At 45.7% G+C, this 18,187-nt stretch overlaps 1 protein-coding gene across 3 annotated transcripts; it reads left to right on the top strand.

Annotated features, from left to right (window-relative positions):
* The first annotated feature begins 14,111 nt into the window (after positions 1 to 14,111).
* On the top strand, positions 14,112 to 17,886 carry rhogd (ras homolog gene family, member Gd). 3 transcript variants are annotated; one of them, XM_030738730.1, is made up of 2 exons: positions 14,112 to 14,246; positions 14,866 to 17,886. In XM_030738730.1, the coding sequence occupies exon 2, from the start codon at positions 14,895 to 14,897 to the stop codon at positions 15,468 to 15,470; it is 576 nt and encodes a 191-aa protein (XP_030594590.1). In that variant the 5' UTR covers positions 14,112 to 14,246; positions 14,866 to 14,894; the 3' UTR covers positions 15,471 to 17,886. The 3 variants fall into 3 exon arrangements, with proteins under 3 accessions (XP_030594590.1, XP_030594592.1, XP_030594591.1); XM_030738732.1 differs by lacking the exon at positions 14,112 to 14,246 and adding an exon at positions 14,251 to 14,373; XM_030738731.1 differs by lacking the exon at positions 14,112 to 14,246 and adding an exon at positions 14,434 to 14,604.
* The last annotated feature ends 301 nt before the right edge of the window (positions 17,887 to 18,187 follow it).

The raw sequence follows: 18,187 nt of genomic DNA, 5'->3' as shown, positions 1-18,187 counted from the left end.
ACCCAGGGGACCCGGGCCATCCACAGCCCACCTGGATGTCAGGAGACCTGCAGCCACACATCTCGATGACATCTGCACGCACAGCCCAGAGGAGGAAAGAGGGAGACCCTAGACGGAGCCCCCACAGCCAAAGGGCAAGAGCCCCAGAGAGCCAGAGGCAATGAGCAGTGATATGTTTTAATAGTTAGGCCCGAGCCGACGAAGTCTCGGCGAGGAGCCTATTGGATTCACTATGCCACATACCCCAAAATGCGTTAAAATCCCCACGGTCGCATGGGACGCGGTCGCCAGTGACCCCTGACCTCATAGGGACGTGGGTCAGGTCGAGACGTTTCCGAAAAGGTATGCGTCGGGGTGACTGGGAAAACGCCTAATTGTTTTTGCTCGAATTCTCCATTATTCTTTATTATTATTAGGCCCGAGCCGACGAAGTCTCGGCGAGGAGCCTATTGGATTCACTATGCCACATACCCCAAAATGCGTTAAAATCCCCACGGTCGCATGGGACGCGGTCGCCAGTGACCCCCGACCTCATAGGGACGTGGGTCAGGTCGAGACGTTTCCGAAAAGGTATGCGTCGGGGTGACTGGGAAAACGCCTAATTGTTTTTGCTCGAATTCTCCATTATTCTTTATTATTATTATTATTATTTTTCTTTATTATTATTATTATACTTTCTCTCTCTTTGAACCCAATTTTGACTCCCTGAACATGCGCGAAAAGTCACCATTTTTTGCATGGTGGTCAGGTCTGGCGAAAAATTACGTATTTTAATGTCGCCACAAACTAACTCAAAAACACGGCTACACTGCGCCCCCTGGAAATTTCATTTTTCGGGCCCCTATGGGAGAGGCCAAATTCAAGTTTGCCCTAGATTCATGAAATTCTCGTCACACATAGATCATGTCAGGACTAACAAAAAATCCTCTTGACGCACCCCTGCATGACCCACAGGAAATCCACCAGGTTGACTTGAAATTTGGCTTTTGCCGAGTCAGCAATTTCGCTCACCTCATATTTGAGACAACTTCTCCTACAGCATTTGACCCACTATCACCAAAATGGCTCCGCATCATCTACAGACATAGGGCATCTAAAGTTATCAAAGGCTTCGTATTCAATTCAACGCTCTTTTCACACGAGGCCCCTGAAGTTGGCCTTCGTTTGACCAAAAATTCCCGTCCTCTTTCATGCCATCAATCGCACATGCTTTGCCCGATCTGCCCCAAAATGGAATCAGTTATGAACAGAGCTACACTGAATCCATAAGTGGAGAAACAATGGCGATTGCTGCAATAGCGCCCCCTACAGAACAAAATGAAAATTTGTATGGGGGTCCACAAAATTAGTTTATCTGACATGCATGAAAATTTTTGTACACAATCCTCAGATCCTCCTGGTCAGAAAAGGCAATCAGACCTATGCCCAATTTTGCACGCCACACGCGCCACCACACCCCAAATGTGTGTTGGGTTTATATGGGGAGCCAACAATTTACTTTCTCACACATGCATGCAATTCGAGACAGACATTCTGTACCCCAGCAGGATCATAAAAGTCAATGAGACCCATGCCCACATTCCTACAGGAAATCCGCTAGCTTGGCTTGAAATTCTGTTTTTGCCAATTTTGCACTGTTGGACACCTCATATTTGCGCGAACTTCTCCTAGGGCATTTGACCCACTAAACCCAAAATGGCTCAGCATTATCTAGAGACATGGGGCATCCAAAGTTATCGAAGGCTTCGTATTCAATTCAACGGGCTTGTCACACGAGGCCCCTGAATTTGGCGTTCGTTTGACCAAAAATTTCTGTCCTCTTTCCTGCCATCAATCGCACGTGCTTTGCCCGATCTGCCCCAAAATGGAATCATTTATGAACACACCTACACTGAATCCATAAGTGGAGAAACAATGGCGATTGCTGCAATAGCGCCCCCTACAGAAGAAACTGCAATTTTGTATGGAGGTCCACCGCATTACTTTCTTTGAAATGCATGAAAATTTTTTTACATGTTCTTCAGATACTCCTGATCAGAAAAGTCAATCAGACCTATGCCCTTTTTTGCACACTGCAGCCGTGACCACCACCCCAATGTCAACATGACGTCACTATGGAGAAACCACAACCTTGTCACACGTATTGCACAATCACTCACGCACTCTTTCTGCACTTTGCTTGCCATTTCCTTTCCCTTATGTACTGGACAAGACTTAATTTAGATTTGTGGATTCAGAGCAACAAGTGCACTAGTGCCCCCTACAGATGGAACAAAAGCATTAGATGGTGGGAATCACATTTAGGTTTTCTGAAATGCATGAAAAAAGGTAGACAACTTCGCGACAGTGAAATAGATAGATTCAACAGTGTTATCATGTCCATCCTTGCCAAGATTTTCATCTTTTGCCAGTGGGGATTACATTTGGCAGAACAGGTGGCTCTCTGACAGCTTGAAGGGGGATCTCAGGTGGCTCGCAGGTGGGTTGCAGGCTGTTTGCAGGGCAGGTTGTTCGCAGGGAAGGCAGGTCGCAGGTTGCAGGAGCAGCGGCTCTCAGGCGGCATGCAGTGGGGTTTGCGGGGCTTGCAGGTGGCTGGCTGGAGATTTGCGGAGCTCGTAGGTGGCTCGCTGGGGGTTCGCGGGGGCTCACTGGCGGCTCGCGCTGGGTTTGGCGGTCGCGCAGGCAGCGAGGGCCGTAAAACGCCGCTTGCGGCTTTAATTATTAGGCCCGAGCCGACGAAGTCTCGGCGAGGAGCCTATTGGATTCACTATGCCACATACCCCAAAATGCGTTAAAATCCCCACGGTCGCATGGGACGCGGTCGCCAGTGACCCCTGACCTCATAGGGACGTGGGTCAGGACGAGACGTTTCCGAAAAGGTATGCGTCGGGGTGACTGGGAAAACGCCTAATTGTTTTTGCTCGAATTCTCCATTATTCTTTATTATTATTAGGCCCGAGCCGACGAAGTCTCGGCGAGGAGCCTATTGGATTCACTATGCCACATACCCCAAAATGCGTTAAAATCCCCACGGTCGCATGGGACGCGGTCGCCAGTGACCCCCGACCTCATAGGGACGTGGGTCAGGTCGAGACGTTTCCGAAAAGGTATGCGTCGGGGTGACTGGGAAAACGCCTAATTGTTTTTGCTCGAATTCTCCATTATTCTTTATTATTATTATTATTATTATTATTATTATTATACTTTCTCTCTCTTTGAACCCAATTTTCACCCCCTGAACATGCGCGAAAAGTCACCATTTTTTGCATGGTGGTCAGGTCTGGCGAAAAATTACGTATTTTAATGTCGCCACAAACTAACTCAAAAACACGGCTACACTGCGCCCCCTGGAAATTTCATTTTTCGGGCCCCTATGGGAGAGGCCAAATTCAAGTTTGCCCTAGAGTCATGAAATTCTCGTCACACATAGATCATGTCAGGACAAACAAAAAATCCTCTTGAGGCACCCCTGCATGACCCACAGGAAATCCACCAGGTTCACTTGAAATTTGGCTTTTGCCGAGTCAGCAATTTCGCTCACCTTGTATTTGCGCGAACTTCTCCTACAGCATTTGACCCACAAACACCAAAATGGCTCAGCATCATTTAGAGACATAGGGCATCTAAAGTTATCGAAGGCTTCGTATTCATTTCAATTGTCTTGTCACACTAGGCCCCTGAAGTTGGCCTTCGTTTGACCAATAATTCCGGTCCTCTTTCCTGCCATCAATCGCACATGCTTTGCCCGATCTGCCCCAAAATGGAATCATTTATGAACACACCTACACTGAATCCATAAGTGCAGAAACCACGTCGATTGATGCCATAGCGCCCCCTACAGAACAAAATGAAAATTTGTATGGGGGTCCACAAAATTAGTTTCTCTGGTATGCATGAAAATTTTTGTACACAATCCTCAGATCCTCCTGGTCAGAAAAGGCAATCAGACCTATGCCCAATTTTGCACGCCACACGCGCCACCACACCGCAAATGTGCGTTGCGTTTATATGGGGAGCCAACAATTTACTTTCTCAGACATGCATGCAATTCGAGACAAACATTCTTTACCCCAGCACGATCAAAAAAGTCAATGACACCCATGTCCACATTCCCACAGGAAATCCGCTAGCTTGGCTTGAAATTCTGTTTTTGCCAATTTTGCACTGTTGGACACCTCGTATTTGCGCGAACTTCTCCTAGGGCATTTGACCCACTAAACCCAAAATGGCTCAGCATTATCTAGAGACATGGGGCATCCAAAGTTATCGAAGGCTTCGTATTCAATTTTACGGGCTTGTCACACGAGGCCCCTGAATTTGGCGTTCGTTTGACCAAAAATTTCTGTCCTCTTTCCTGCCATCAATCGCACGTGCTTTGCCCGATCTGCCCCAAAATGGAATCATTTATGAACACACCTACACTGAATCCATAAGTGGAGAAACAATGGCGATTGCTGCAATAGCGCCCCCTACAGAAGAAACTGCAATTTTGTATGGAGGTCCACCGCATTACTTTCTTTGAAATGCATGAAAATTTTTTTACATGTTCTTCAGATACTCCTGATCAGAAAAGTCAATCAGACCTATGCCGTTTTTTGCACGCTGCAGCCGTGACCACCACCCCAATGTCAAGATGACGTCACTATGGAGAAACCACAACCTTGTCACACGTATTGCGCAATCACTCACGCACTCTTTCTGCACTTTGCTTGCCATTTCCTTTCCCTTATGTACTGGACAAGACTTAATTTAGATTTGTGGATTCAGAGCAACAAGTGCACTAGTGCCCCCTACAGATGGAACAAAAGCATTAGATGGTGGGAATCACATTTAGGTTTTCTGAAATGCATGAAAAAAGGTAGACAACTTCGCGACAGTCAAATAGATAGATTCAACAGTGTTATCATGTCCATCCTTGCCAAGATTTTCATCTTTTGCCAGTGGGGATTACATTTGGCAGAACAGGTGGCTCTCTGACAGCTTGAAGGGGGATCTCAGGTGGCTCGCAGGTGGGTTGCAGGCTGTTTGCAGGGCAGGTTGTTCGCAGGGAAGGCAGGTCGCAGGTTGCAGGAGCAGCGGCTCTTAGGCGGCATGCAGTGGGGTTTGCGGGGCTCGCAGGTGGCTGGCTGGAGATTTGCGGAGCTCGTAGGTGGCTCGCTGGGGGTTCGCGGGGGTCACTTGCCGCTCGCGCTGGGTTTGGCGGTCGCGCCGGCAGCGAGGGCCGTAAAACGCCGCTTGCGGCTTTAAATTATTATTATTATTATTATTATTATACTTTCTCTCTCTTTGAACCTAAATTTGACCCCCTGAACATGCGCGAAAAGTCACCATTTTTTGCATGGTGGTCAGGTCTGGCGAAAAATTACGTATTTTAATGTCGCCACAAACTAACTCCAAAACACGGCTCCACAGCGCCCCCTGGAAATTTCATTTTTCGGTGCCCTTATGGGAGAGGCCAAATTCAAGTTTGCCCTACAGTCATGAAATTCTCGTCACACATAGAGCATGTCTGGACAAACAATAAATCCTCTTGAGGCACCCCTCCATGACCCACAGGAAATCCACCAGGTTGACTTGAAATTTGGCTTTTGCCGAGTCAGCAATTTCGCTCACCTTGTATTTGCGCGAACTTCTCCTAGAGCATTTGACCCACAAACACCAAAATGGCTCAGCATCATTTAGAGACATAGGGCATCTAAAGTTATCGAAGGCTTCGTATTCAATTCAATGGTCTTGTCACACTAGGCCCCTGAAGTTGGCCTTCGTTTGACCAAAAATTCCCGTCCTCTTTCCTGCCATCAATCGCACATGTTTTGCCCGATCGGCCCCAAAATGGAATCATTTATGAACACACCTACACTGAATCCATAAGTGCAGAAACCACGTCGATTGATGCCATAGCGCCCCCTACAGAACAAAATGAAAATTTGTATGGGGGTCCACAAAATTAGTTTCTCTGGTATGCATGAAAATTTTTTTACACCATCTTCAGATCCTCCTGGTCAGAAAAGGCAATCAGACCTATGCCCAATTTTGCACGCCACATGCGCCACCACACCGCAAATGTGCGTTGCGTTTATATGGGGAGCCAACAATTTACTTTCTCAGAAATGCATGCAATTCGAGACAAACATTCTGTACCCCAGCACGATCAAAAAAGTCAATGAGACCCATGCCCACATTCCCACAGGAAATCCGCTAGCTTGGCTTGAAATTCTGTTTTTGCCAATTTTGCACTGTTGGACACCTCATATTTGCTCGAACTTCTCCTAGGGCATTTGACGCGCTAACACCAAAATGGCTCTGCATCATCTAGAGACATAGGGCATCCAAAGTTATCGAAGGCTTCGTATTCAATTCATCGGGCTTGTCACATGAGGCCCCTGAATTTGGCGTTCGTTTGACCAAAAATTCCGGTCCTCTTTCCTGCCATCAATCGCACGTGCTTTGCCCGATCTGCCCCAAAATGGAATCATTTATGAACACACCTACACTGAATCCATAAGTGGAGAAACAATGGCGATTGCTGCAATAGCGCCCCCTACAGAAGACACTGCAATTTTGTATGGAGGTCCACCGCATTACTTTCTTTGACTTTTCTGATCAGGAGTATCTGAAGAACATGTAAAAAAATTTTCATGCATTTCAATCAGACCTATGCCCTATTTTGCACGCTGCAGCCGTGACCACCACCCCAATGTCAAGATGACGTCACTATGGAGAAACCACAACCTTGTCACACGTATTGCGCAATCACTCATGCACTCTTTCTGCACTTTGCTTGCAATTTCCTTTCCCTTATGTACTGGACAAGACTTAATTTAGATTTGTGGATTCAGACCAACAAGTGCACTAGTGCCCCCTACAGATGGAACAAAAGCATTAGATGGTGGGAATCACATTTAGGTTTTCTGAAATGCATGAAAAAAGGTAGAAAACTTCGCAACAGTCAAATAGATAGATTCAACAGTGTTATCATGTCCGTCCTTGCCCAGATTTTCATCTTTTGCCAGTGGGGATTACATTTGGCAGAACAGGTGGCTCTCTGACAGCTTGAAGGGGGATCTCAGGTGGCTCGCAAGTGGGTTGCAGGCTGTTTGCAGGGCAGGTTGTTCGCAGGGAAGGCAGGTCGCAGGTTGCAGGAGCAGCGGCTCTCAGGCGGCATGCAGTGGGGTTTGCGGGGCTCGCAGGTGGCTGGCTGGAGATTTGCGGAGCTCGTAGGTGACTCGCTGGGGGTTCGCGGGGGCTCACTGGCGGCTCGCGCTGGGTTTGGCGGTCGCGCAGGCAGCGAGGGCCGTAAAACGCCGCTTGCGGCTTTAATTATTATTATTATTATTATACTTTCTCTCTCTTTGAACCCAATTTTGACCCCCTGAACATGCGCGAAAAGTCACCATTTTTTGCATGGTGGTCAGGTCTGGCGAAAAATTACGTATTTTAATGTCGCCACAAACTAACTCAAAAACACGGCTACACTGCGCCCCCTGGAAATTTCATTTTTCGGGCCCCTATGGGAGAGGCCAAATTCAAGTTTGCCCTAGATTCATGAAATTCTCGTCACACATAGATCATGTCAGGACAAACAAAAAATCCTCTTGAGGCACCCCTGCATGACCCACAGGAAATCCACCAGGTTCACTTGAAATTTGGCTTTTGCCGAGTCAGCAATTTCGCTCACCTTGTATTTGCGCGAACTTCTCCTACAGCATTTGACCCACAAACACCAAAATGGCTCAGCATCATTTAGAGACATAGGGCATCTAAAGTTATCGAAGGCTTCGTATTCATTTCAATTGTCTTGTCACACTAGGCCCCTGAAGTTGGCCTTCGTTTGACCAATAATTCCGGTCCTCTTTCCTGCCATCAATCGCACATGCTTTGCCCGATCTGCCCCAAAATGGAATCATTTATGAACACACCTACACTGAATCCATAAGTGCAGAAACCACGTCGATTGATGCCATAGCGCCCCCTACAGAACAAAATGAAAATTTGTATGGGGGTCCACAAAATTAGTTTCTCTGGTATGCATGAAAATTTTTGTACACAATCCTCAGATCCTCCTGGTCAGAAAAGGCAATCAGACCTACGCCCAATTTTGCACGCCACACGCGCCACCACACCGCAAATGTGCGTTGCGTTTATATGGGGAGCCAACAATTTACTTTCTCAGACATGCATGCAATTCGAGACAAACATTCTTTACCCCAGCACGATCAAAAAGTCAATGACACCCATGTCCACATTCCCACAGGAAATCCGCTAGCTTGGCTTGAAATTCTGTTTTTGCCAATTTTGCACTGTTGGACACCTCGTATTTGCGCGAACTTCTCCTAGGGCATTTGACCCACTAAACCCAAAATGGCTCAGCATTATCTAGAGACATGGGGCATCCAAAGTTATCGAAGGCTTCGTATTCAATTCAACGGGCTTGTCACACGAGGCCCCTGAATTTGGCGTTCGTTTGACCAAAAATTTCTGTCCTCTTTCCTGCCATCAATCGCACGTGCTTTGCCCGATCTGCCCCAAAATGGAATCATTTATGAACACACCTACACTGAATCCATAAGTGTAGAAACAATGGCGATTGCTGCAATAGCGCCCCCTACAGAAGACACTGCAATTTTGTATGGAGGTCCACCGCATTACTTTCTTTGAAATGCATGAAAATTTTTTTAAATGTTCTTCAGATACTCCTGATCAGAAAAGTCAATCAGACCTATGCCCTTTTTTGCACGCTGCAGCCGTGACCACCACCCCAATGTCAACATGACGTCACTATGGACAAACCACAACCTTGTCACACGTATTGCGCAATCACTCACGCACTCCTTCTGCACTTTGCTTGCCATTTCCTTTCCCTTATGTACTGGACAAGACTTAATTTAGATTTGTGGATTCAGAGCAACAAGTGCACTAGTGCCCCCTACAGATGGAACAAAAGCATTAGATGGTGGGAATCACATTTAGGTTTTCTGAAATGCATGAAAAAAGGTAGACAACTTCGCGACAGTCAAATAGATAGATTCAACAGTGTTATCATGTCCATCCTTGCCAAGATTTTCATCTTTTGCCAGTGGGGATTACATTTGACAGAACAGGTGGCTCTCTGACAGCTTGAAGGGGGATCTCAGGTGGCTCGCAGGTGGGTTGCATGCTGTTTGCAGGGCAGGTTGTTCGCAGGGAAGGCAGGTCGCAGGTTGCAGGAGCAGCGGCTCTCAGGCGGCATGCAGTGGGGTTTGCGGGGCTCGCAGGTGGCTGGCTGGAGATTTGCGGAGCTCGTAGGTGGCTCGCTGGGGGTTCGCGGGGGCTCACTTGCGGCTCGCGCTGGGTTTGGCGGTCGCGCAGGCAGCGAGGGCCGTAAAACGCCGCTTGCGGCTTTAATTATTATTTTTCTTTATTAGGCCCGAGCCGACGAAGTCTCGGCGAGGAGCCTATTGGATTCACTATGCCACATACCCCAAAATGCGTTAAAATCCCCACGGTCGCATGGGACGCGGTCGCCAGTGACCCCTGACCTCATAGGGACGTGGGTCAGGTCGACACGTTTCCGAAAAGGTATGCGTCGGGGTGACTGGGAAAACGCCTAATTGTTTTTGCTCGAATTCTCCATTATTCTTTATTATTATTATTATTATTATTATTATTTTTCTTTATTATTATTATACTTTCTCTCTCTTTGAACCCAATTTTGACCCCCTGAACATGCGCGAAAAGTCACCATTTTTTGCATGGTGGTCAGGTCTGGCGAAAAATTACGTATTTTAATGTCGCCACAAACTAACTCAAAAACACGGCTACACTGCGCCCCCTGGAAATTTCATTTTTCGGGCCCCTATGGGAGAGGCCAAATTCAAGTTTGCCCTAGATTCATGAAATTCTCGTCACACATAGATTATGTCAGGACAAACAAAAAATCCTCTTGAGGCACCCCTGCATGACCCACAGGAAATCCACCAGGTTCACTTGAAATTTGGCTTTTGCCGAGTCAGCAATTTCGCTCACCTTGTATTTGCGCGAACTTCTCCTACAGCATTTGACCCACAAACACCAAAATGGCTCAGCATCATTTAGAGACATAGGGCATCTAAAGTTATCGAAGGCTTCGTATTCATTTCAATTGTCTTGTCACACTAGGCCCCTGAATTTGGCCTTCGTTTGACCAATAATTCCGGTCCTCTTTCCTGCCATCAATCGCACATGCTTTGCCCGATCTGCCCCAAAATGGAATCATTTATGAACACACCTACACTGAATCCATAAGTGCAGAAACCACGTCGATTGATGCCATAGCGCCCCCTACAGAACAAAATGAAAATTTGTATGGGGGTCCACAAAATTAGTTTCTCTGGTATGCATGAAAATTTTTGTACACAATCCTCAGATCCTCCTGGTCAGAAAAGGCAATCAGACCTATGCCCAATTTTGCACGCCACACGCGCCACCACACCGCAAATGTGCGTTGCGTTTATATGGGGAGCCAACAATTTACTTTCTCAGACATGCATGCAATTCGAGACAAACATTCTTTACCCCAGCACGATCAAAAAAGTCAATGACACCCATGTCCACATTCCCACAGGAAATCCGCTAGCTTGGCTTGAAATTCTGTTTTTGCCAATTTTGCACTGTTGGACACCTCGTATTTGCGCGAACTTCTCCTAGGGCATTTGACCCACTAAACCCAAAATGGCTCAGCATTATCTACAGACATGGGGCATCCAAAGTTATCGAAGGCTTCGTATTCAATTCAACGGGCTTGTCACATGAGGCCCCTGAATTTGGCGTTCGTTTGACCAAAAATTTCTGTCCTCTTTCCTGCCATCAATCGCACGTGCTTTGCCCGATCTGCCCCAAAATGGAATCATTTTTGAACACACCTACACTGAATCCATAAGTGGAGAAACAATGGCGATTGCTGCAATAGCGCCCCCTACAGAAGAAACTGCAATTTTGTATGGAGGTCCACCGCATTACTTTCTTTGAAATGCATGAAAATTTTTTTACATGTTCTTCAGATACTCCTGATCAGAAAAGTCAATCAGACCTATGCCCTTTTTTGCACGCTGCAGCCGTGACCACCACCCCAATGTCAACATGACGTCACTATGGACAAACCACAACCTTGTCACACGTATTGCGCAATCACTCACGCACTCTTTCTGCACTTTGCTTGCCATTTCCTTTCCCTTATGTACTGGACAAGACTTAATTTAGATTTGTGGATTCAGAGCAACAAGTGCACTAGTGCCCCCTACAGATGGAACAAAAGCATTACATGGTGGGAATCACATTTAGGTTTTCTGAAATGCATGAAAAAAGGTAGACAACTTCGCGACAGTCAAATAGATAGATTCACCAGTGTTATCATGTCCATCCTTGCCAAGATTTTCATCTTTTGCCAGTGGGGATTACATTTGGCAGAACAGGTGGCTCTCTGACAGCTTGAAGGGGGATCTCAGGTGGCTCGCAGGTGGGTTGCAGGCTGTTTGCAGGGCAGGTTGTTCGCAGGGAAGGCAGGTCGCAGGTTGCAGGAGCAGCGGCTCTCAGGCGGCATGGAGTGGGGTTTGCGGGGCTCGCAGGTGGCTGGCTGGAGATTTGCGGAGCTCGTAGGTGGCTCGCTGGGGGTTCGCGGGGGCTCACTTGCGGCTCGCGCTGGGTTTGGCGGTCGCGCAGGCAGCGAGGGCCGTAAAACGCCGCTTGCGGCTTTAATTATTATTATACTTTCTCTCTCTTTGAACCCAAATTTGACCCCCTGAATGTGCACGAAAAGTCACCATTTTTTGCATGGTGGTCAGGTCTGGCGAAAAATTACGTATTTTAATGTCGCCACAAACTAACTCCAAAACACGGCTCCACGGCGCCCCCTGGAAATTTCATTTTTCGGGGCCCCTATGGGAGAGGCCAAATTCAAGTTTGCCCTAGAGTCATGAAATTCTCGTCACACATAGAGCATGTCTGGGCAAACAATAAATCCTCTTGAGGCACCCCTCCATGACCCACAGGAAATCCACCAGGTTGACTTGAAATTTGGCTTTCGCCGAGTCAGCAATTTCGCTCACCTTGTATTTGCGCGAACTTCTCCTACAGCATTTGACCCACAAACACCAAAACGGCTCAGCATCATTTAGAGACATAGGGCATCTAAAGTTATCGAAGGCTTCGTATTCAATTCAATGGTCTTGTCACACTAGGCCCCTGAAGTTGGCCTTCGTTTGACCAAAAATTCCGGTCCTCTTTCCTGCCATCAATCGCACATGCTTTGCCCGATCTGCCCCAAAATGGAATCATTTATGAACACACCTACACTGAATCCATAAGTGCAGAAACCACGTCGATTGATGCCATAGCGCCCCCTACAGAACAAAATGAAAATTTGTATGGGGGTCCACAAAATTAGTTTCTCTGGTATGCATGAAAATTTTTTTACACAATCTTCTGATCCTCCTGGTCAGAAAAGGCAATCAGACCTATGCCCAATTTTGCACGCCACACGCGCCACCACACCGCAAATGTGCGTTGCGTTTATATGGGGAGCCAACAATTTACTTTCTCAGACATGCATGCAATTCGAGACAAACATTCTGTACCCCAGCACGATCAAAAAAGTCAATGAGACCCATGCCCACATTCCCACAGGAAATCCGCTAGCTTGGCTTGAAATTCTGTTTTTGCCAATTTTGCACTGTTGGACACCTCATATTTGCTCGAACTTCTCCTAGGGCATTTGACGCGCTAACACCAAAATGCCTCTGCATCATCTAGAGACATAGGGCATCCAAAGTTATCGAAGGCTTCGTATTCAATTCAACGGGCTTGTCACATGAGGCCCCTGAATTTGGCGTTCGTTTGACCAAACATTCCCGTCCTCTTTCCTGCCATCAATCGCACGTGCTTTGCCCGATCTGCCCCAAAATAGAATAATTTATGAACACACCTACACTGAATCCATACGTGGAGAAACAATGGCGATTGCTGCAATAGCGCCCCCTGCAGAAGAAACTGAAATTTTGTATGGAGGTCCACCGCATTGGTTTCTTTGAAATGCATGAAAATTTTTTTACATGTTCGTCAGATACTCCTGATCAGAAAAGTCAATCAGACCTATGCCCTATTTTGCACGCTGCAGCCGTGACCACCACCCCAATGTCAAGATGACATCATTATGGAGAAACCACAACCTTCTCACACGTATTGCGCAATCACTCACGCACTCTTTCTGCACTTTGCTTGCATTTTCCTTTCCCTTATGTACTGTACAAGACTTCATTTAGATTTGTGGATTCAGAGCAACAAGTGCACTAGTGCCCCCTACAGATGGAACAAAAGCATTAGATAGTGGGAATCACATTTAGGTTTTCTGAAATGCATGAAAAAAGGTAGAAAACTTCGCCACAGTCAAATAGATAGATTCAACGGTGTTATCATGTCCATCCTTGCCAAGATTTTCATCTTTTGCCAGTGGGGATTACATTTGGCAGAACAGTTGGCTCTCTGACAGCTTGAAGGGGGATCTCAGGTGGCTCGCAGGTGGGTTGCAGGCTGTTTGCAGGGCACGTTGTTCGCAGGGAAGGCAGGTCGCAGGTTGCAGGAGCAGCGGCTCTCAGGCGGCATGCAGTGGGGTTTGCGGGGCTCGCAGGTGGCTGGCTGGAGATTTGCGGAGCTCGTAGGTGGCTCGCTGGGGGTTCGCGGGGGCTCACTTGCGGCTCGCGCTGGGTTTGGCGGTCGCGCACGCAGCGAGGGCCGTAAAACGCCGCTTGCGGCTTTAATTTAAATTGAGTTTTATATGTGTATATGTATGAATGTGTGTTGATGATTATCATCAGTTTGTGAACCAAAGACAATTTTCAACTAATGTGGACAATAAAATTATTCTATTCTATTCTATATTTTGATATGGAATCGATTTGGCATTTAGCTACTTCATCTCTAGATGTAATTATAATAAAAGTGTTAGAAAATTATCCAAAAAATGAAAAATACATTAAATAAATAGGTTCATGTTGTAATAAGTGTACAATTGCGTTACTCCTTGGTTTCGCACAGATTTCAGCTAAAGACGAGTGCAACAAGAACAGAACAGCTTTACAACGCCATCTAGTGTCATGCAAACGACTGTCACAAAATAAAACTATAATTACCAACATGCATTACTTCCCTACGTCAGTTTTTACGTGACGGACAGCTCCCCGGATGCGGCTGTGATTGACTATACCAGGCAAAAAGAGATCGAAAGCCAAGTGGCGGTAAGTCACAAAAACCGTTATATTTCAGTATTACAGCCAGATACTTCTACTGAAGTATCTGTAAAAACAAAGCAGTAATTTTGAGAAACTTGTGAGGCGATAACTGGTCATAAACACACTTTTTTGAGTAAGTGTTTTGTAAATCAATTTTCAGCTTGTTTGCTAACTAGCTAGCCCGTTAGCCACCAAACCCGCTAGTTCCTTAGCTCGATGCTAGTTATGCTAGCTTGATGCTAGGGGAACGCCTAGTATTAAAAGCGAACAGCGGTAAAGTGGGGAAAGTGTAAACACCCGAAAAAAAGCTTCCTCTCGGTTTCGATTCACGCTGCGTCCTCTTTTGGACAACAACTTTTATAAGGTTTGTTAATCAGTGGGCATCTGGGGCGGTAGCGTACCTATGTAACGGTAATGAACACTACGTCGATGAGTTAACGATGGCGACAGTTAGCTCGGTTGCTAACTGGGTGAAAAGCTGTACTGCTGATAAAACTGCTGTCGTGTGATATCAGACATTTACAGTTTAACGACGGTGCTGGCAATTAAATGTTTATCACTACATGGTATGAAGTGTTGCAGTTAACAGTTACTCAGGTGCCTTCCCCCCCTCCCTTGTTGCCAGGTGCTGCAGCCCCAGTGGTCGTAGGCAGGATGCAGACCATAAAGTGCGTGGTGGTGGGTGACGGGGCAGTGGGTAAAACCTGCCTGCTCATCTCTTATACAACCAACGCCTTCCCTGAAGAGTACATTCCCACAGTGTTTGACAACTATAGCGCTCAGATGAGTGTGGATGGCCGCACTGTCAGCCTCAACCTGTGGGACACGGCAGGCCAGGAGGAGTATGACCGCTTGCGCACTCTCTCCTACCCCCAAACCAATGTGTTCATCATATGCTTTTCCATCGGCAGCCCCTCCTCACATGCCAATGTTAGGCACAAGTGGCACCCTGAGGTGTCTCACCACTGCCCCAGCGTGCCCATCCTGCTGGTGGGCACCAAGAAGGACCTAAGAAGTGATACAGAAACGGTGAAGAAGTTAAAGGAGCAGGCTCTGGCCCCTACAACCCAGCAGCAGGGCAATGCCCTGGCCAAGCAGATCGGGGCTGTTAAATACATGGAGTGTTCTGCACTGCAGCAGGATGGTGTCAAGGAGGTGTTTTCTGAAGCTGTGAGGGCAGTGTTGTATCCAGTCACGAAAAAGAAAAAAGAGAAGTGCGTGCTGTTGTAATGAATGGTTCCCAGATTTGGACTGTGGAGAGGAGATGGTGGAGATCCACGGATGCAAAGGGAAGGCTTGAGGAACAAGGGTCACCAAGTGGCTGTCTCCATACCACCTCTGGCAGTTTTCAGCTCCTCTGCTACTCCTCTCTTCCTTATTCATCTCCGGGAGGATCTCACTGTGTTGCCATCATCACCAAAGTGACCATGCCTTAATGAGAGCGACTGACCGTTTCTCCTCTATTTTTCTTACATTTTTAACTTTTGATATTTACACATTTCATTTTTACATCTGTTCTAGATTTTTAGCTTCTCTGCTTTGCCTTATAAAATACTGATAATGGTTGCCACAAGCCATAGTAACATCAAGACCAATGAACCAACCAAACTACCCTGTTTGACTGGAGAGAAGAGATCTACCATTGTTCAGGTGGAGAACTAATGACTACCTCAAATTCTCACCTAGGTTGCATCTCATGAGTCTCAAGCGAGGTTACCATCAACCTGATGCTTTGACTTTAACTATTTAGACATAATGAACAGCCAAGTAGAAGGTGAACAAGTTTTAATTTCAAGCAGCTTGAGTCCAGACATGGTTTGATGACTCCTGGGCGAATGCCAGTAACCCTTAAACCAAATGCACAGATTAAAGGTTAAATTCCCTTGCTACGATTCCCTTGTGCTCAGTCTGGCGTGTTAGAGCTGTTGGCAAGCTGCCCCTCCAGCCTTTTGCACTGCTCTTTCACTTCTCCACACAGAAGAACCAATCTGTCTTTGAAAATAAGTCAGACCCATTAAAAGCAGCCAACCATTTGTCCTCTTCAGTAATAGAGGAGCAAGTGTAATAAAGACTCTGCCAAATTAACTGATGCTGGTACAGGATTTTTTGAGCTGACACAGTCAGGAAGTCAGGTTATAGAAAAGCTCTTCTCTGTCTACATATTAACTGTTGAGACACTGAGTGCCATTTAAAACCATGCCTAAGAATTTCTTTGATAGGGAGGGGTCAAAGAGGCTGTATTTTTTTATTTTTTTTGTCTAATTATCTTGAATTTACTCTAAATGATTATTATTTTTCCACAAATGTTTTTAACCTACAAGTATGGCCAAAGTTAAATATTTTTTTGGTAATAGTTTATTTGATCAGTAAGATGTGTGTGTTGTAGTTAATATTTCAATTTGATAAACCTGAACTCCATATTTCTTTTCAGTTACGTCTTACATTGAAGTTCAGCAACTATGACCATCACTTAACTGATTCAGTATAACGTTTGTTTTAATTGGCTTACGTTGGCTATGTACTACTCATTTGCAACTGTCTCAGTTAGGTTTCATCACAGAAGAAGCAGCGTCATAGCTCCCTTTTTAATCATGTAACCGAAGATTGTGTACAACTTAAAGGAGCCTTTTGTTTTGGTTAGGTGCCTTGTCTAAACCAAAGACGATAGCAGCCTCCTTTGTCAAACCCAAAGGTTCTCATAGTGCTGCGAGTGCCACGAGACACTTAAGTACAGGTCCCACCCAACTCAGTTTTTGTGAATTTTCAGAAGCCCTCTGCCTTACTTCCTGCCAGTAACTACACTCATCTTGCAGATGTGTTTTGTTTTTTTTTTAAGACACAGGTGCTAAACTGACATCTTGTGCAGCAAGTCTGTGCATTTGTAAAACGAAGCCCTCCGGTTCCATGCGTCTTAACAGATTGTGGTTCCCTGCACTGCACGGTGGCGTGAGGCACAAGTGCAACTTGCACATACAGTTAGAAAGGGCTGCGTTGGTGGAACATGCATTGTCACATCTGAAGATTTTTTTATATACTTTTTGTAAAGTATTTTTTTAATGACTAGCTGCTCTTTTTTTTTTTTTTTTGTTTTTTTTTTTGTTTGCTTACAGCTGGCAGCAAATATAGAAAACCTTTTACTATAGTTATAGTTTTCATTTACACCTTTGAGCGGGTATATAATAAGTCAGCCTAGATTGTGGCCTGTGTAAAGTCTAGAATAACTGAAGTACAAACCAAGCAAGAGGTTCTTTTTATAACAATGATGCGGTTTGACATCTGCCAGAAGATGTGTGAATATTTCCCAGATAGGTTTGTGGAGGTTTGAATGTAAGTGCACGATATGTTAAAAACTGTCACCTGTGGTGAGCTCATTTAAATTTTTTTTTTCTTTTTTCCATGTCCCAAATTCACATAGATGATGCTGTTAAAGTGGAACATACACCTGTGGGCTCTGTGTCTGTGTCCTAGAGCTGTATGCTACCGTGCGTGTGGTACTACGCTTTTACACTGGGAACTTGATTTGTAGAAACCTGTAATTGTTTTATAAATAACAAAAGCATATTTGTATAAATGAACTAACAGTGAAATGATTTTAAATTATGCCAAATAAAACAGTGGTTTAAACCAGTTTTTTTTTTCTCTTAAAGCCACGAATCTCTTCCTCTGAATTGTTTCCTTGCTGTTTTGTTTGAGCGCTGCGTGCAATCAGTGCAGATCTTCACAGCTAGAAGGATGTAATGCAAGAACAGACTCATGCTGAGGTGCAGAACAGAAGCGAGTAACACATTTTCACTTACTTACAGCTCAGGAAACCACATTATGTTCCTGCAGCACACACACTGTAATGCTTTCACATTAATGCTACAGTTACCAAGTCCGAACACTAGATGGACACAGCCCTCTAGCTCGGCTTCTTATACAGAATGAGTACCAGTCTTCAGAGCTTG

The sequence above is a fragment of the Archocentrus centrarchus genome, chromosome 10, assembly GCF_007364275.1.
Source record: "Archocentrus centrarchus isolate MPI-CPG fArcCen1 chromosome 10, fArcCen1, whole genome shotgun sequence".
NCBI lineage: Eukaryota > Metazoa > Chordata > Actinopteri > Cichliformes > Cichlidae > Archocentrus > Archocentrus centrarchus.
Note: the sequence above shows the minus strand (reverse complement) of the source record. Positions and strands in the feature narration are given on the sequence as shown.